At 43.6% G+C, this 20,379-nt stretch overlaps 1 protein-coding gene across 14 annotated transcripts in view; it reads right to left on the bottom strand.

Annotated features, from left to right (window-relative positions):
- Nucleotides 1-1,619: 1,619 nt before the first annotated feature.
- PROM1 (prominin 1) overlaps nt 1,620-20,379 on the bottom strand; it is a 115,740-nt gene continuing 96,980 nt past the window's right edge. For 6 of the 14 annotated variants that reach the window (XM_015450192.3, XM_005554519.4, XM_005554523.4 and 3 more), the window contains 8 exons: nt 18,971-19,051; nt 18,774-18,842; nt 17,258-17,350; nt 13,757-13,872; nt 13,219-13,242; nt 12,731-12,799; nt 4,434-4,470; nt 1,620-2,751 (listed from right to left, as the gene is read on the bottom strand). In XM_015450192.3, coding sequence (XP_015305678.2) covers nt 4,458-4,470; nt 12,731-12,799; nt 13,219-13,242; nt 13,757-13,872; nt 17,258-17,350; nt 18,774-18,842; nt 18,971-19,051 — 465 coding nt within the window. In that variant the 3' untranslated portion in view covers nt 1,620-2,751; nt 4,434-4,457. Of the gene's footprint in view, nt 2,752-4,433; nt 4,471-12,730; nt 12,800-13,218; nt 13,504-13,756; nt 13,873-17,257; nt 17,351-18,773; nt 18,843-18,970; nt 19,052-20,379 lie in introns of all 14 variants that reach the window. The other 8 variants (XM_074039445.1, XM_015450196.3, XM_065544810.1 and 5 more) reach the window with 3 other exon arrangements.

Here is a 20,379-nt window from a genome sequence, read left to right on the forward strand (position 1 = left end):
AGAAAGGGAACATGGCGGGGAGAACCTGTGCGGATGTGCAGGTCAGACAGCGGTTTAAGGCAGGTGCTATAAACTGTGGCCCATGTGGCCTGCTTTTGTAATTTCTGGAGAACACAGCAATATCCATTCACTTACCTATTGCCTGTGGCTACTTTTGAGCTACAACACAGTTGAGGAAACACAGGCCACATGACCCAGAAAGCGAAATATATTCACTGCCTGACCCTTTATAGAGAAAGGTTGCCAACCTCTAGTTTAAGGTGCATCTGGGTGGAGACATGTCATGAACACAGGGGTGGCCAGAGCTCTATGTGATGAGAGAACCAAAGGGAGCAGGTGAAGTGATGAGTGAATGAAATCACTCAAGGAGAGAGTGAGGGGTGGACCAGGAGAGAACCCGTGAATGCCACCTAAATTTAAGAACTGGAGAGATGAGTGTTGGAAGGAGACTGAGGAATAGACAGCCATGCCCCAAGAAGACACTGGAGAGGGCTCCTTTGGGAGCCTGAAGGGAGATCTTTGTAAAGGGGATGTGTTCACAAAAGTCAAGTCCTCGGAGACCCTGACAGGAGCCCTTCAGGAGTGGTGGGGACAGAAGCCAGGTCCCAGGAGCTGAAGAACCAGTGGAAATGAGAAAGTGGACATAGAGATGTGTAGATAATTCTTTCAAGGAAATTATTTCCGAAGAGAGGGAAAAAAAGAAAACATGTTGTACTACCAGGCTGAGTGTGCAGTTGGGTTGAGGAAAGGTTGATTTTTTTTTTCTTTTTTGAAACAGTCTCGTTTTCTCAGCAGGCTGGAGTGCAGTGGCACGATCTCAGCCCACTGCAACTTCCGCCTTCCAGGTTCAAGCGATTCTCCTGCCTCAGCCTCCCAAGTAGCTGGGACTACAGGCACGTGCCACCACTGCCAGCTAATTTTTGTATTTTTAGTAGAGATGGGGTTTCACCATGTTGGCCAGGATGGTCCCGATCTCCTGACCTCATGATCCACTGTCCTCAGCCTCCCAAAGTGTTGGGATTACAGGCGTGAGCCACTGTGCCCGGCCAGGCTGATTTTTTTTAGCAAAGATAAGAACTTTAGGACCATATCCTTCCACTGTGTTTGGTGATTTGAGATACTGAAAAATAAATAAATAAAAGTTGCAAGAGTGACACTACGAGTATTAAGTTGGCTTGAATAACTTGAACTATTTAAATGGGCGATAGAAAAATCAGGTTTTCAAAAAATGGGAAGTTAGGAGGTAATTTCCTCTGAAGAATTATACACTACATAGTCTTGTTTAAATTGCAAGCCTCTTGTGTGTTGTTTTAAAGACATTCATTTTTACTTGTGTATGTTTAGGAGTACATCAGGCAAAGCAGAGTTTGCCCATAGTGGGTATCCAATTGTGTGTATTGTGACCTGGACAGTTCCCTAGGAAATGATGACTTTAGACCTGAAGAAGATCTAAAAAAAAAAAAGCCCACATTGACCTTTACCTTGACCTTGAATTACTTCTGTATAATGGGCCTTTAATAATAAGTAATGGAATAAATTCACAAATAATATATGCCCAAATTTCATCATCTAACTTGTGAGTCGCTGGATCTACTCAAGGAAGCAACATACAGACCATGTTTTCCAAGTTCCTTTTTATTGAAACGAATCAGAACTGCAATCTGCACATGAAAAGACCTGGGGGAAAGCCTACATCTGGAATTTCATTACGTCAATGTTAAATTTTGTCCGACCAGTTTTTCATTGCTCATCACTTTTGATAATGACAGATCCAACATGAAAATCCTAAAGCAAATGGATATTTACCTTGTGCTTTCATGTAAATTTAGGGACCAAACTCAAAGGTTTCATCCATGCTGGACACCAAATCTAAGAATTGTGACAGGATCTTCTCATATTTCATTTTAGAACCCTTGATACTAGTCTGATGATATTCATGTTAGCTGTACTCCAATTCATGTTTATTCTAATGCAACAGAAAACTCTGTTAAACTGTACACTGTAATTGGCATCTGTTAAAACAACTCCACTTTTGAACGAACAGCACTTCTTTCTCTCAAGATCTCTCTCTCTCTTTTGAATTTGCAGATGGAGTTACGCAGGTTTCTCTAGGATTGCTTTTGCATGCCATTTCCAAATGGAACATGACCAATCTTTGATAAAGTATAATAGATAAAAATCTTTGTGCGAAGGATATGCTGTAGGTTTCACACACTTTTAGTGAAAATGGATTATTTTCAACAGCACCAAGAAGTCAATGGTGACTTATTCACTTAGAAGAAAGTCCTATAATACTCATTTGTTTAAAAAACTCTGTGGTAACAAAAGGTATATACACCATTTACTGTACACAAAATGCATCTTTCCTGTAAACTGGTGTGTGTTTAGCACACTCCACACATGGCAATATGTTAGAACCTAGCCATCACATTTGATAAGAGTTTTGACAGAAATGCATCCAATGGGAACAAACACCCCATATGTTGTAGTGTCTAAATAGAAACTCAGTGTAAAAAAGTAAAAAACAAAAATAGACAGGGAGGGAGTCATCCTTGAATAGTGATGGACCATGGACTATAAACATGATTGTGTTCATTCTTAAAGCACTACCCAGAGACTAATGGCGCCGTTTCCTTGGTGCCCGCCTGAGTCACTACGTTGCCACTGGCGTTCCTCCTGGATTTGGAAAGTCCTTGTAGACCCAGAAACTACCAAAAATCTGTGATCCTTTCCACTTTGAGTATCCTGATGCTGAAATGAAAGTTAAACACAATTTTAGAAATTGCTTTTGAATTAATAAAGAGAAAACCAAGAATGCATAATCCTAAAAGGGTCCCCACCAGGAGCCTAAGAACTAAGGAAAATATAAACTCGTTCAAGAGGCACAACAATATGTTTGTTGCAAAACAATTTGTTAAAATATAGCAATATAGAAAAAAACTTTGTGGTTTTTGTTTATTTATTTATTTTATTATTATTATTATTATTATTTGAGAGGGAGTCTCACTCTGTCACCTAGGCTGGAGTGCAATGGTGCAATCTTGGCTCACTGCAACCTCCGCCTCCCAGGTTCAAGTGATTCTCCTGCCTCAGCCTCCCAAGTACCTGGGACTACAGGCACCTGCCACCATGCCAGGCTAATTTTTATATTTTTTAGTAGAGATAGGGTTTCGTCATGTTGGCCAGGCTGGTCTCGAACTCCTAATCCCAAGTGATCTGCCCACCTCAGCTTCTCAAAGTGCTGGGATTACAGGCATGAGCCACCACACCCAGCCAGAAAAAAATTTTAAGTCTATAATACTCAAGGTATGTGGTTGGTACACAGATTTCTAGATTTTTGTTTGTTCTTTTGTTTTTTTAGAGATAGGGCCTCACTACATTTTCCAAGTTGGAGTGCATAAGTGTGTTGGCTCTTCACAGGTATAATCATGGTTCACTGCATCTTTGAACTCCTGGGCTCAAGCAATCCTTCTACCACCACCTCCCACCCCAGTAGCTGGGACTACAGTCAGGCACCACCATGCCTGGCTTATTTTTTACTCTAAAAAAACTTTTTTTTTTTTTTTGAGATGGAGTCTCACTCTGTTGCCCAGGCTGGAGTGCAGTGGTGCGATCTCGGCTCACTGCAACCTCTGCCTCCCAGGTTCAAGCGATTCTCCTGCCTCAGCCTTCTGAGTAGCTGAGATTACAGGCGGGATTACAGGGGCCTGCCACCACACCCGGCTAACTTTTTAAAGTAGAAACAGGGTTTCACCATGTTGGCCAGGCTGGTTTCCAACTCCTGACCTCAAGCGATCTACCCGCCTCGGCCTCCCATAGTGCTGGGATTACAGGTGTGAGCCACCGTGCCAGCCCTTATTTTTTTACTTAAAAAAAAAAACTTATTTTTTAAAATATACACACATACTTACTGTGTGTGTGTGTGTATATACATATATAAATACACACACATTTATATAGCAATGTATGTATATACAGAGAAGGTCATTGTATCATATCTATATATCCAGTCATCCCTCAGGATCCATGTGGGATTTGTTCCAGGACCCCTACACACATCCTCCAACATACTGTGTATCATCTCTAGATTACTCATAATACCTAAACATACTGTGTATCATCTCTAGATTACTCATAATACCTAATACAATGTAAGTGTTATGTAAGTAGTTGTTATACTGTATTGTTTTTATTATTTTTATTTTTGTACTGTTATTTAAAAAACTTTTTTTACAGTATTTTTAATCCACAGCTTGAATCCGTGGATGTGGAACCTGCAGGTACAGAGGGTGGACTGGATATATAAAATCATCATGTGTAATATACTGACCTAGATTTCCCACTTAATGTATTAGGAATAGCTATATTTTGATGTTCTAAAAACTAAAAACTATAGTCCTATAGATTCTCTTCAACGAAAGCATCAAACTTACCTCAAGCAATTTCAACATCAGCTATCAATGTGATGGGCTAAAAAACAAAAAAATAAAGAAATATAATAACCCCAGGAAAGCTGTGGGTGGTTTCATCACCTCTGTGCTAAGAAGCAGACCTGTTACTAAAGGTACAGACGAATATAAACCACACCTCATAAAGTTTATCAAGAAGAATGTGTCCGACAAAACATTTGTTACTCTAGCTTCTGTTTGTATCGCTTTTAAAAAGAGACTAGAAGATAAAGAGGATAAACAGACTATGACAGTTTATCATATAAATGATATGTGAATATCACATAAATGAATATTCACAATCTAAGGTTAAAAGTGTTAAGAGTCACTAACAATACATGTTGAAGACATTAGACCAGCAGCAACACCGCAGTACACACCAGTCTACCACAGGAGTCTTTCTAAAGTCTGCTTCTAGGAGAGAAGACAGAAGCAAATGGAAGTTCCGCAGGGACCTTATTACAACTACAAATTCCTGGGTGTAAGATCAGGCAGTGCATATGGCCTCTAAGTGGCTCTCTAACAGTAGCCCTAGTGTCCTCTAAAGTGACTCCGGGATAATGGCCTTGACAATCAAAAGGTATACGCCAGGGGGAGACTAGTGAACTCCATCTGGAAGGTCTACAGTTTCAACTCGGGCACCACCCTCCCCAACTGTGACTTTGGGTGGATCACAACCCCCCTGAACCTGCAGGGTCCACCTTGCCTCACTCCAGTGCTGCATCAGACACATGAGGTTGGGGGAGGATTGCACAGAGGACATCAGGGCACCTGCCAGGCAAGACATTCCTTCTAAAGTGTTTCACTTGAGAAAGTGCACATGCTTGGTTCTGTGTGCCTCTTCCTGCACTACTCTTTATGCTTTCGGTAAAGAAACAAACTCTTTATTGAAAGGGCTCAAAGGGCCCCTGGAAAAGGGTGCAAGCAGGGGCTGGTTCAATCTCTTGTTACTGTCCACCTCACCAGGACCTGGAGCTGAACATTATGAAGGACTGTAGGCTCTGGCGATCATTTCTAAAGAATATCTACATTTGCCTTACTGAGCAGAGGGATACTGCACACACTAACAGGATCACTGGTTCTTCTCCTCTTGCCTAGCAGTGCCTCTCCTCCAGACAGTATATCCATCCTATCCTGGAAGAGATGGAACTCTGGAGACCTCAGAAGCAGGAAATGAGCGAAACAAACCAATTTAGGCAGTGTCTTAGTCTGTTTTCTGCTGCTATAACAGAATATCAGAGACTGGGTAACTTACAAAGAAAAAAAAAATAATGTTTTTTATAGTTCTGAAGGCCACGAAGTCCAAGAGCTTGGTGCTGGCATCTGGTGAGGGCTTTCATGCTGCATCATCCCATGGTGGAAGGGCAAATGAGTGCAAGAGACAGACAGGGAATGGGGTCGAGCTTCCTCCTTTTATCAGGAGCCCACTCCCATGATAATGGTATTAATCCATTTATGAAGGCAGAGCTCTCATGACCTATCCACCTGTCCAAGGTCTCGCCTATTAATATAGTGACAACGGCAATTAAATCTCAACATGAGTTTTGGAGGGGACAATGAAACTATAGCAAGTAACTAAAACTAATCCTGGAAGATCCTGATGTAAGAGAAACAAAGGGCCTTAGATGAGACCATAACTGGAGATACTTTTCTTCAGGCCATTAGGATTTGGGCTCTGAATGATAACTTCCTGAGTGCCCAACACAAAAAAGTAATAAAATAAAGAAGGCCAGTGCATGACATCTGAGACTCTCCTGTCCCCAGAGTGGACATCACACACTGATGACAGCACTTTTGAGTCAGTCTGGATTAAACCTCCAGATTTCAATCAACACAGGGCTCTGGGCAACCTGATCAACAGAGAGAAGTTGGCCCAGGAGGTGGAATCTGTTTGTCACTGATGCACTATCTCCTTCACAGAAAAAGGAAGGTCCTGGTCCCTGAAGAACCTAAAACATCACACAAGGGAAGGGGTTCCAAGCACCCAAGACCTATGCAGCCAGAACCTACCCAGGTGAGGGTCAGCTGCTGTTCATGTAGCATTCCCTGGGATCCACCTGCTTCCTCCTCCAGGCTGCAGAGGTGCAGCCATGCGAACCCCTCCTACTTCTATCTAAGAATCTGGCCAAGCGTGGTGGCTCATGCCTGTAATCTAGCACTTTGGGGTAGATCACTTGAGGTCAGGAGTTCAAGACCAGCCTGGCCAACAGAGCGAAACTCCATCTCTACTAACAACAGAAAAATTAGCTGAGCATGGTAGTGTGAGCCTGTAATCCCAGCTACTCAGGAGGTTGAAGCACAAGAATCGCTTGAACCCAGGAGGCGGAAGTTGCAGTGAGCCGAGATCACACCACTGCATTCCAGCCTGTGTGACAGAGTGAAACTGTGTCTCAAACAACAACAACAACAACAACAAAGAATCTACAACAGCACTCACAATGAACACCATCTGCAGCAGAACTAGCAAGAAGGTGGTTCACAGGCATATTTTGTTGGGCCCCCATGGTATTTTTTTCTCAACATTGTTTGCTAACATTAAAAAGGGTAATTTCATATTAAAATCAGATTTCTCTCCTTTTCAGATAAACTAGAGTTTCTAGCAACATTTGCCTCTTATTTGTTCCTCTTTCTGCCAATTTGGTAGTCTTCAGAGTGAAGACTGGGAAAAATAATCAAATTATTCTGTGGTCTTTCCACCTGTTTTGGGAATTTTTCTTTGCCCACCTGCCTTTGGGAGAATAGGAGAAATAGCTCAAATCTTAGCTTGGCCCTGGCTAGCTGTGGAGACCTGGGCATGGCCTACACGTCCCTGAGTCTATCTGCAAAAGACAGATAACAGGGAGGTGATGATAGCCATAAAGGGCCAATGTGAGGACTGTGCAGGATGAGGCAGGGTGGCCATCCTGCCCCGTTCCTGGGGCTACCGGACCAACACTGGTGTTCGGTTGTTCTCAAGCCTTTGTGGCCTCACGTGGAGCAACTTTCTCTCTTGATCTCTGAAGTCAGAGCTAGACAGAATAAGTTTACACACACACACATACACACACACACATACACACACTCTCTCTCTCTCTTTCTTTTTTCAATCTCTCTCTCTCTCTAAAGAACTCCCTAGCAGGAGAAAGATCACAATCTGAGTGACCTCTAGTGATCCACGAAAGGCCAGGAAGAAGATTTGGAAATCATTATTTCCTGAAATGAAAATGCCTCCACTTGCTCTGGAGACTTTGTGTGGCAGACAGAAGCATCGTTGGAAAGAAAATCCAGGCTCACGTAGGTTTATATGAAAGTCTATTAACTTTTCCTTCAATCAAAAGCAAATAACCACAGACTGTATGTATAAGGGACTAATTACAGTATGTGTGTGTATACATGTGTGTGAGTGTTTAAGAAATAACAAAGATAAAAGAAAAGGGGAACAAAAAAAAACTAGTGCATGAAACTGAGTTTGCCACTCAGAAGCACCCCACTTTATGGTTCTTACTTAAGAGAATTCTCCTGGGAAACACTCCATGAAGCAATATTAGTTATCAAACTGCTCCACACTTGGTAAGTACTAACGTCCTGGTTTGCAGAAGGCTTTTCTTTCATTCTTACGTTAAAATGAATTTTTTTTTTTTTCATTTATAGAGACAGGGTGTTGCTATGTTGCCCAGGCTGGTTTTGAACTCCTGGGCTCAAGTGATCCTCCCTCCTCAGCCTCCCAAAGTGCTGGGATTAAAAGCGTGAGCCACCGCGCCCAGCCAGAAGGCTTTTCTAAAATAGCCAAGCACCTTCTCTGTACACTGATCATTTGCCTCTTAAACCTAGCTTTGTCCTGAAATGCAGCCAACACCTGAAAACTGTTGGCGATAAACACTGGGGGAAAATCACAGTCTCAAGCCATGTGAAGGAGGCATCAATTCGGGTTCATTTGTACGACGGTATCACGAGGTGTCTGCTAATATCCATACCCCAGTTGGTGTCATCGATGGAGGCTAAGTGGAGCTGGCTCAGCTAACAGATTAGAGCCACACTTAGTTATCTTCTGAATCACCTTTGGGTTCCCTCCATCGGAAATGCCAGGGTAATAAGAAAAGATTATGGTTTTTATAGTGAACCGCAAACCCTTAAATAAGGGCTCACAGTGGTCAAAGGGTGAATATTTTGCCTGGTTACCTCACTGAACCCTCACAACCCTATGCAAACAAGCCTCTTATTTTTATTTATTTATTTATTGAGACAGAGTCTCACTCTGTCACCCGGGATGGAGTGCAGTGGTGCGATCTCAGCTCACTGAAACCTCTCCCTCCCGGGTTCAAGTGATTCTCTTGCCTCAGCCTCCCGAGTAGCTGGGATTACAGGTGCCTGCCACTACGCCTGGCTATTTTTTTTGTATTTTTAGTAGAGATGGGGTTTCACCACGTTGGCCAGCGTGGTCTTGAACTCCTGACCTTGTGATTTGCCAGCCTTGGCTTCCCAAAATGCTGGGATTACAGCCGTGAGCCACCACACCCAGCCTCAAAGCTTTTATTATTCCCCCCTTTTACAAGTGAGAAAACTGAGGCTCAAGGACATTAAATAGCACTTCCATAATGACACATGGAGGCAGAGCAAGGATCCACTCCAACTCAGACCCCTGGGACCTCTAGGAGGGTCTGGGTGGAAAAGAAAGGTGTCCCAATGTCCCTAGAGCTTCTGGGCTGTCATTTCCTAACCTTCTGCAAATAAACCAAATCAAAACTATGATTCTTCACTGACTGCCTGTGGACAGGCTGAACATCCAGGAGACTTGCCAGGGCTCCCACTGGAGGTGGGTGTACAGGAAGGAAAACAAGTCTCAATTTAATTGTTACCATGAAAGGTGCTTCAGCGAAACTCACATACGGTGTCAGTCTTTGGGATTTTTCTCTTATTGAAACAAAACACTTCAACCTGCCCTTAGAGCTCTACTGTAGAACACAGAATATAGAAAGTAGAAAAAAATTCAAATATACTGTGGACCGTTAAGGAAGGTCACCCAACATTAGTATATCCCTAGTCCCAGGCTTCACAGATGTGTGAAGTGCTAGGCCCTTCACAAGGACAAGTCCTTCCAATGTCTGTTGTAGTAAGAATGACCACAGAATCATCCTAAAGCTTCATTTATGTATTTAACAGAACGAAGGCATTTAATCTAGTTTGAATGTCAATGCTAACAGCCCAAGATGAAATGTTCATTAGCAAGTGAGAAGAGTGGCATTTCTCAACACCGACTAGGGCTGTTTTCTAACATTTTCCTATTTTCCATCATTATCATGTCTTTTTTCTTGTGCAGCAAGTTAAATCCAAGAGTTAGCAAATCTTATGCTGTTCCAGCAATGTGGGTAAAAACTAGTAAATAAGGAGAGCCACAACAAGCTTCTTGAGCCTAGACAATTAAGTCTTTGACGCTATACACAGGACATCTGTGGCACTAAGTAGGTGCTCGGTTATTCTCTTATTGATGCTAGAACTGGAAATCTACCCTCCTTTGTAGGAAAGGGCTCACGTGGTGGCGTAAGACAGAAGACAGCTGATGCCTGCCTATTTCCAGCACTCAGATCTGAAGCTGGGAATTAGCCAGAGTCCGGTTGGCTGTGATGATCATGCCTTAGTGACAAAGGTCTGTGGCAGTACCGGTGTGCGGAGAGGACCCTGGCATCTCAAAGGCTGTCTTGCCAGCTTGCACACTGACACCTCCCTTTCAATTGTGGGAGGATTTCTTGGATGCAGCACATTCTTCCAGGCCTACCCGTGCATCTGCCTCTCAGGGAGCCATGGAGTTGTGCCTTCTAGATTCCCTTTTAACAATGACTTGCCTCCAGCTGGGGGCAGCATGGCCAGCAGAGAACCTCCAGTTGTCAGAGCCTACCGCTCTGGGGGAAGATGGGGTTGCAAAGGCTTAGCTGAGCCCAGTGTGGGCAACTCCCTACAGGCCATGCTTGATCCAGAGCTCCTGACCAGCCGGGCCAAGGCTTTGGCAGGCCAACCTCAACTTCTCCCCCTTTCTTTCACAACCATGGATCCTCATAAACATCCTGCACTCCAAACTCCATTTCAGCATTGCTTCCAGAAAATCTGCCTGTGGCAACCTCCACCCAGGCTTGCGTCTCTCTCTCTAGCATCTTCCATGCAGCCTGGATGACTCTTCTTAGAACAGAGAGTACTTTCAGTGCCTTCACAACCAACAGGCAAGCACCAGGAAGCAATTCTACAAATTCAGAGTAGTCCTAGAAGATCCGATGTTAGGGCAACCAAGGTAATTGAGAACAGCTGTCCTCTGATCTTGAAAATCTCAGTCCATATATGTAAGATACCCTCCAAGCATGCTACACCACGAAAAAGAAGGCCAGGACATTATGCAGGCAGCCGTGCTGTCTGCTATCCCCAGAGCATACCTGGCTAATTGATACTTAACTCTATCTTCAACTCTGTCACAATACAGCACTCTAGCCACCAAGCCTTGTGTACTGGAAATATGAGATGAGATGAAGTCAATTTGCCATTTCAGAACTGTATTTATTTAGAGACGGAGTCTCCCTCTGTCACCCGGGCTGGAATGCAGTGGCACGATCTCGGCTCACTGCAATCTCTGCCTCCCGGGTTCAAGCGATTCTCCTGCCTCAGCCTCCTGAGTAGCAGGGACTACAGGCGTGTGCCACCACATCTGGCTACTTTTTTGTGTTTTTAGTGGAGACAAAGTTTCACCGCGTTAGCCAGGATGGTCTTGATCTCCTGACCTCGTGATCCACCCGCCTTGGCCTCCCAATGTGCTGGGATTACAGGCGTGAGCCACCGTGCCTGACCGAGAACTTTATTTTTGTTATTATCACCATTTCTGCTCTCAGCTGAATGTGCACTCCTAAAATTCATACATTGAAATCGTAATCACAGTGATGCTTTAGGTCATGAAGGCAGGGCCCTCATTAGTTTCTCATTAACGCCTTTAGAAAAGAGACTCCAAGGAGCCAGCCTGCCCTTTCCGCCATGTGAGGATTTGGCAAGATGACGCCACCTATGAGAAAGTGGTCCTTCACCGGACACCGAATCTGCTGGCACCTCCGTCTTGTTTTCCCTGCCTCCAGAACTGTGAGAAATAAACCCTGGTGTTTACAAGCTACCTAGTTTAAGGCATTTCGTTATAGCAGCTGGAATGCACTCAGGTAACTTCTCTTCCCCTAAATGGAAAATTATAATGAAAAGTTCTGAATTTTTTACAATGTTCCAAGTTTTAAGTCCAGGAAGCCACTTATCCTTCTGAAAGGACAAATTTTATGACTTTCTGGTTCTGTTCACCTTGAAATCTGACCAAGGTGCAGCATCAACTGTTATTAGGTAATATTGCTTAAGATGAGGATGTGCCTGACTGATGAGCAGCTTCTGGCCTGGGAGGCTCTAAATAGAAATACCTGGTGTGAAGCCAAAGCTGTGGGCTTCCCTGAATGTGGGCACTTTTAACTGGACGCCTCCCATGTGGAGCGTGAGCCTTCTAAGGTGGATCCCCCCCATGCACCGTTAGACTCACGCTTTTGCATCTGAGACATCACTGTGTGGAGCAGGGCTCGGGGGAGCACTAGGGGGCCAGCTGCATGGGCATGGGAAGGACCACGCCCACTGAAGAGGACAGCCCACTGTGGCCCTGCTGCCCTGCACACTATGGCTCCACCTCTTCTGAGCAGATAGGTCCCTGGCTGACGTGTGGGTCTGAATTCTTAGTAGAGCCTCAGAAGAGGATTGACCTCTGGCAAGCAAAGCTCAGAGTTACCTGATATATAACATATCCAGAACCAGAGAAGCTCCTAACTTCTAGAGAACGTAAATTCATAAAGATTTTGGAGGAAGAATTGGGGTTCTTTTTCTGGTTGGTTACAGTTAATTTATTGGAAGGAAGGGAAAAAAGGAAGGGAAAAAAGGAAGGAAGGAAGGAAGGAAGGAAGGAAGGGGCTTTGAAAACTGTAACTACTCAGTTTATTTGGTGCAGAGAAATTCTAAATGCAAGGTATGCATGCATTTAATCTGTAATGATCTACAACCATACATAGCATTTTAAGATGACACCAAATTTTAGTTGCTGAATAATTCCGTTGTTTAGAAATCGACTGAACATTTAAACTCATGGCATCATAGAACACTATGTAGAGCATGATTGGAGACTAGCATTGATAAAGTATCACACACAGAGAAGTGAAGGCATCGACAGCATGCAGAAAATTCCGTGCTGATATACAGGAGATGAGACGGTTTATCACAGAACAGGCATGCACTTCCACACTTTGCTTTACCTTGTCATAACAGGATTGTGAATACCATATAAATGATCTTTATGATAACCATTATTACCATTTTCCATACTGTAACAAAAATAAATACACCAAAACACCATGTTATCTCTCAGATGAAGTATTTACATCATGGATTACAAAGACAATGTAATGGTCACGAAAAGTATGTAACAATTTGTTAAATCTAAAAACAAGACAAATGAGTAGTTTACATTTTGCTCCTTTTAAATTTCAAAGACCAAATGACTACTTTATACATTAATAAACTCAGCATATAAAACTTTCATTAATTCATGAAGGATTTCTTGAGCACCTTCCCTGCGCCAGCCCTCTTTTGAAGAGGCATTGCAATTTATTTTTGCCTGGACAGATTTGCTGTTTCTACGTAATTTTAAGATGCCAATAACTTAATGTTTAAGGTCCATTACATAATAATATAAACCTCCCCCATCCCATCTAAGAATATAGTTTTTTTAAAAAAGGCTTACTTTTTCATGGGTATAGTTTCAACACTATAAAATATAAAAAAGGGAGATAAAATTAATTTTTTTAATTATTATGAAAGCTCAGCAACTACATCCCCCAGATATTTACTCTAACACAGATACTGACAGTGCAAATTCAGGAGAGACCCACATTGAAAGATGGGCGAAGTGAAAAACGAGGCGTACACATTCACCAGACACAGAATGAGGGGCAGACTACAGAGCCAAAATGGAAAGTGTAAAAACAGTTATCATAAAGTGAAATGCCAGGTCCCCGAGAGAGAGGAACTGCAAACAAGAAATAAAAAGGCTGGTTAGGGAAGCTGAGAGGATTAAGCAAGAGGAAAAAAGCTGTTAAAACAAGTATAGAAAAATCAGTACCAAGAAAAAAAAAAATTCACCTGAATAGAAATGACCCAACTACTACTAAAAAACAAAAAGAAATCAAGTTTAATCTCATCAGAACTCATCCTTAGCAACTCTTTGAAGACAGCACCACCCAGGAAATGACCCCCGTGTCTGTGGAAGTCCACATACTTACTCATCGTACACGTCCTCCGAATCCATTCGACGATAGTACTTAGCCAGTTTTACCGCAAAAATTAGAGCCGGAAGTAAAAATACAGTAGCTTTTCCTATGCCAAACCAAAACAAATTCTAGGAAAAAAAAAAAATCAGGAGAATTGAATGTTTGAAGATGGGAAATGGGAAAAACTGTTGCTCAGGGGATTTTTTTTTTTTTTTTTGGAATTTTAAAAAATGAGCTGTCATTTTGTTCTTTAAAACAATTTGAGAATGTCATGTGGACCAAGCACTATGTGAAATGTTACTCACGTTGTTAGGATTCATTTTATCTTTCTAAAAACCTTAAGTAGATCCTAATATTATGTTTATTTTACAAAAGGAGGAGCAGTAGCAGCAAGTGGCAAAGCCAGGATGCGAATCTAGGCCACTCCAACCCAACTTCTAACCACCCCCAACAGACTCTCTTTGTTGCCCGACTGTCCAGTAATCAGAGCATGGATGGCCAGCAGGTCTGAGTTTCAATCCTTCTTATGAGTTATATATATATATATTTTTTTTTTTTGAGCCAGAGTCTCACTCTGTCCCCCAGGCTGGAGGGCAGTGGCGCGATCTCGGCTCACTGCAAGCTCTGCCTCCTGGGTTCACGCCATTCTCCTGCCTCAGCCTCCCGCTGGGACTACAGGCGTCCGCCACCATGCCTGGCTAATTTTTTGTATTTTTAGTAGAGATGGGGTTTCACCGTGTTAGCCAGGATGGTCTCGATCTCCTGACCTCGTGATCTGCCCTCCTCGGCCTCCCAAAGTGCTAAGATTACAGGCGTAAGCCACCGCGCCCGGCGAGTTGTTTGTTATTAAGATGACAAATTAACCCTTCTGGCTTTGGTCTGCGTCTGAGCAGTTGAGATGCCTGCATCTTCATTCCATAACATTACTGTGTCAAGAAGTTAGAAACAATGCTCACTGCATGCTAGGGTCTCAATCAATGTTCCACATTTAATTTAACCAGTCTTGAAGGTACATAGAAGCTAGATGGCCATGTTTTGTCTAAAGAGTAATGTTAAAGTATAATTTTTTAAATAGTTGCCAACATTTGTAGGTCACATTTCACACGTAAACCTGGATTTACATCTTTTCTTCAAAAATCTAAAGTTCCATCTTCTAACATTGAACCCTTGTTCCCACAAAGCAATAGTCTGGAAGTGGTTCTTCCTTCAAGGGGACATTTGTCCTCAGTGGTGACACAGTCTACACCACTCACATCTGCAAGGTGATATTCCAAATGATTTAACCTTATGGACAAACAATCAGGACCCATGCATAGATGTCATGGGCTGAATGCCACTCTGGCCAGCATCCTACACGTGGCCTGCTATGTAAATCTGCAACCTGCCAAGTTCCTATGTAAGTTCAAGTCTGACGATATCCCTGCCTTAGGATAATGCTGTCAGTAACACTGGAACGACTCTCCCCAGCCCACCATGAGGCCAAATGCCACTTGGAAATAACACCTGCTTCACCCTCACAGCTTGACCCTGCATTTCTGCTTCGCTGCTGGCTGAGTTCAGAATTACAGAGGTGGCACCTCTTGGCTCTTAACTTCTAGTCAATTTGTTTCCCTCTACGGTCTGTTAGATTTCTGTTTTCAACCTTGTCTTGAGAAGCTTTATAACTTTATAACGACCCTATCCTTTTTTCTGGAAGCTACCTCAATCCTTTTGAGGACAACTGAGATACAAAATAAACATGTGAGCTAGTCCACAGTCTATCTGATTGACTAAATGGATGCCCAGAGCTCTTCCTTACGATGTAAACCCTCTGCTATACAGTTTCAGCCTATGATCTTCCTGAGCAGCCTCTAGGCCTCCCCTCTGTCCCTGGATCTGTGGAGAGGCATCCGGTGCCTACGTGGTTCGACTGAATGGGGTGGGTGGTGGAGGCTGGACATAAAGAGAGGTCAATTCAGAATCAAGCAGGTTGGACTCCTCTAATGAAGGCTTCAGCCAAAGCTGATGGCAAGGGCCACCAAGCACAGGACAAAAAAGAGTAGTTGCTAGAGGAAGGAAGCATCCAGGAAGCAGGGCTCAGGGTCTGCGTGGTTGGGTCGGTGGCAGAATCCTTTTCACTCAGGCATGAAAGTCCCTCCAGCAGACAGATGGACAAGTGAATGAGGGAGATGGACAGACAGGGCAATAGGGATGAACTGTGACAGAGACAACAACTGATGCCACCTGACAATGCACCAGTGATACTCTGTGCCAGGTATTATGCCAGACAACAGGGGCACAGCCTTGAATGCGCTGGTGACTCATGGAGTGGAGAGTCTAGAGTGTGCTGGAGGGACGGGTCTTAATCAAAGAAACATATAAACATGTAATTGAAACAGCAATAACAACTCTAAAGGAAAAGCATAGAGTTCTACAGGAATGAGGAAAACGGAACCCAACCTAGTTTGGGGAATCAGAACAGTCTTCCTGGAAAAAAAGACATGTTTGAGCTAAGACCTGAAGACTGAACTACAATAGTAGTGAATTTTCACTGAATGTTGATGTTCCAACAGCGTGAAGGGCTTTACATGTGACCTCTCAGTGAACCATCAAAACAGCCCCATGTAGGCGAGGAACTCAGGAAATTTCAGGAATTTTTCAAAGTCACAAAGTTCTGAAAATATAGAAGTGGAATTTTCATTCAGACTTCATGTTCTCCACCATTGTGTTACCAGACCTAGAGGAGTTAGGTCTTACAGTGGGGAGTGGGTAGGTGGAAAGGGGAAGAGGAGAGAGAAAGAGAAGGGTGGTGTGTGCCCATCTCCAGTCCAGGCAGAAGAAACGGCATATGCACGGGCCCTAAGGTGGGGAAACTGAGATGTATTTGACAAAGTGAAAGCAGATGAGTGTGTCTGGAGCACAGAAAGAAAGGCAGGCAGGCAGAGAGCACACAGTGAGATCTGGAATGGGGAGGCCCAGCCATGCAGAGCCTAGTGTGATGACCTATGAAGGATCCTGATCTTTAGATAGCAACGGGAAGCCACTGAGGTGCTTTCAGCAGAGGGAGAGGATCCACTCACAGAGAGTCAGCGTCTATTGAGGAGGGAACAGAGCTGAGGATTAAGCCTGATTAACTGGAACTTGCCATCCCGATAGTCACATTTCCAAGACTTTTTAATGACAAATGAAGTTTGGTGCAACTTTGGGGTTGTATATGTAGTTGTACTGAGTATTCTTTTGAAGATTAGAAATCTGCACACCCATGACTGTCTTTCTGATTATTCTGAACTAATAGGAGTTTTCTCCCTGCAGGTTTCCTGACTGGTAAATATAATCCTGGTAAGGAAAAAAGATAACCGCCCAGAATTTTGACTTTTCTAGTCTATTAGCATATTAATACATTGATCGAAATGTTGCATTTTAGGTTTTGGATTCCCTCAAGCAGAAAACATTATTAAAGTGTATATCACAATTCAGAAAAACAACCAAAGATGATGGATTCATTGCATCTTCTTTTGCAAGATGAAATCTTACCAGGGGGTCGATAATGTAGCTACACAGAAAGACATCAACAGCAGTATCTAGAGCGGTGGCCACAGGTTTGCAGGATGCCACTTTCTCACTGATCTAGGGGGGTGGAAACACAGGCAAACTTTGAGCCGCATCCACAAAAATCCACAGGAATGAGACGTGCCATTTACTTTTGACCTGGTGTCACAAAAAGGATCTCCATGTCCTCCAAGACAGGGGTCCCCAACCCCCGGGCCACAGACTGATACCAGCTAGTAGTACCAGTCCGTGGCCTGTTAGGAACCGGGCTCCACAGCAGGAAGTGAGCGGCGGGTGAGCAAGCAAAGCTTCACCTATATTCCGCCTCTAATGCAGCAGCATTAGTTTCTCATAGGAGCATGAACCTTATTGTGGAATTGCACATGTGAGGGATCTAGATTGTGCTCCTTATGAGAATCTAATGCCTGATGATCTGTCATTGTCTCCCATCACTCCCACATAGGACCATCTAGTTACAGGAAAACAAGCTCAGGGTTCCCACTGATTCCACATTATGGTGAGTTGCGCTTATTTCATTATATATTACAATGTATTAATAATAGAAATAAAGTGCACAATAAATGTAATGCCCTTGAATCATCCCGAAACTACCACTGCCCCCAGTCTGTGGATAAAACTGTCTTCCACTAAACCAGTCCCTGGTGCCAAAAAGGCTGGGGACTGCTGCTCTAAAACATGGAACTGACGGCCGATGTGCATGGATGAGTTCTGCATATACAGTTACGGTTGGCCCTCCATATCCCTGAATTGTGCATCCATGGATTCGACCAATCATAGATTAAAACATATTCAGAAAAAAAAGAGAGTTGCATCTTTACTGAACATGTACAGACTTTTTAAATCATTATTCCTGAACCAATACAGTATACCAATTATTTACATAGCATGTACATCGTATGAGGTATTATAAGTAATCTAGAGAGATTTAAAGCATACAGGAAGATGTACATAGGTTATGTGCAAATAACTATATCTTTTATATAAGAGACTTGAGCACCCAAGGAGTTCGGTATCTGCAGGGGGCCCTGGAACAAATCACCCATGGATACTGAGGGACAATTGTACATATTTTAAAGAAAGATCCTTAGTCCCTCTGAGCCTTGATTTCCAGTTTCCTCATTTGTTTTGGAAGAGTGAGACCCAACCTACAGGACTCCTGAGAGAATTAAAAAGTTCTTGTGCCCAGCATAGTGTTTTAGTTCAAATTTGTTACCTGGCCCCTTTGTTACCTGAAAAAGGGGGTGGGAAGCAAATGGAAGAATTGCATATGGCAAAGGTGAGCAAAGGGGACCAGGAGGTGGCTGTCCTCTGACCTGGTGGGCAGCCCCAGAAGTCTTGGTCCTGCACATCAATATCCTTTCACTTATCTCCTACCAAATTATGGGAAATTTAATTTTATTTCTTCCAGATTTTACCCTAGAAAAATGACTATCCTAAAACATGACCCCCCCTTAATATTCATAAAAGATAAACTACTTACAGAGAACTCGATCCACTGCATATAGTGTTCAAAATATCCTATTATTGTTTTCCTATACTTCTTAGTTTCCTGGAAAGAAACAAAAGATGAGTAGAAGCCTTAAAATGATGACAGCATACTTAAACATCATAAATATTTAATCTGTAACATTCAGGTGCCCACTTATGGACATGCTTACTTTAAAAAAGAAGACTCACCTCAATAATAACAGAGGAAATATTGTTTGTGATGAAGTTCTGAGCAAAATCCAGAGAAGCTAGAATCCTATTTACTCTCTCCTGAAACACACAACCAGTTAGCAGGGTATCAAGTCATACAAAGATTTAATTAGATGATTTGCATATTAATTCAAGTACTGTAACTCAGCTCCACAACACCATGACCTGGACCTCCTAGTTAAGAGGAAGACAGAACCCGCCCAGCCCCCTGAGGGCAGGGAAGGAGATGAGCTGAGAGGGAGCATTTACTCCAGGCCAGACACTGGGCTAGTCCTTGATAGGAATGGCCTTGCTGGAAACTCACAAGGAGGCAGGAAGGAAGGTACTGTTTGCTAGGCTCCCTTCGCAGATGAGGCAGCTCAGCCTCTTCAAGGTCACCATGCTGGGGAAGCATACGACAATGCTGGGATTTGCACCAAACTTTTTTTTTCCCCACCGCAAAGCCCGTAGTCTTTGCACCACAACACAAGCAAAGACGAGTCCTCTGCCAACCCACATGGCAGCTTGGTGCAAACTGGAAAAGGGGCCTTTTCTGCCCAGGGACCTCAGGGCACAGAGCCTGGCCGGTGAGTCAACGGCCAGTTTCTGCCCCCTACTAACCCCCTTGGCTGGATCCCTCATGAAAGGCCTTGTACCACTGCACACCCTCGCCCTGTGCACACAAGTAGCAAAGCACCTGCACATAGTCACTGGTGTGTTTCCAGGTTCCCCTGGCATGAGACACACACTCATGAAATGGCAACTGTGATCAGAGGCATAGGGAGGGGCCCGGAGCAGAGTAAATGTAAACATCTTCAGAGGAGCTGAGCCACGATGTTGGCCTCATTGAGAAAAGTGGAAGGAGGGAACATTTAGTTTTATCACGGGGGCTGATGCTCAAAACCTCTCATGGACAGGCTATTCCGTTCAATGAAAAACTATCTTCTGAGTTGCCGGTTGGTGCTGTGGATACAAGATGAATACTACACAGCCTTGCAGCTCAGTGTCTGCTGAGGGAATGCTTGCAGCCTGCACGTGGCCCCTGTGGTAGATTGCATTAGCTGTTCAGGATTATTGATACGCTCCTTGGATGGCTTCCCAGAGCGTGGAGTGTACTTCCCCAGCCAGATGACGATGTGACCATGTGGCTTGCTTTGGCCAATGGAATGCTGGTGAAGGGGCAGGGTGCCCCTTCTGAGCAGTGGCTTAAAGGACAACCTGTGCCTCCTCTTATCCCCTGAATTCCACTATGAGGACATGAGGTGCCCCAGACAGGAGCTGCTCCTTCAGGCCAGGTCTCTCAATGGAAAGACGTGTAGAGAAACCTGCTGTCAAACCAGCAGGGAAAATGAACACTTATACTTAGAAGGCACTGAGGTTTGGGCTTGTGTGTTAGGCAGCATTATCTC

The sequence above is a fragment of the Macaca fascicularis genome, chromosome 5 (genome assembly GCF_037993035.2).
Source record: "Macaca fascicularis isolate 582-1 chromosome 5, T2T-MFA8v1.1".
Lineage (NCBI taxonomy): Eukaryota > Metazoa > Chordata > Mammalia > Primates > Cercopithecidae > Macaca > Macaca fascicularis.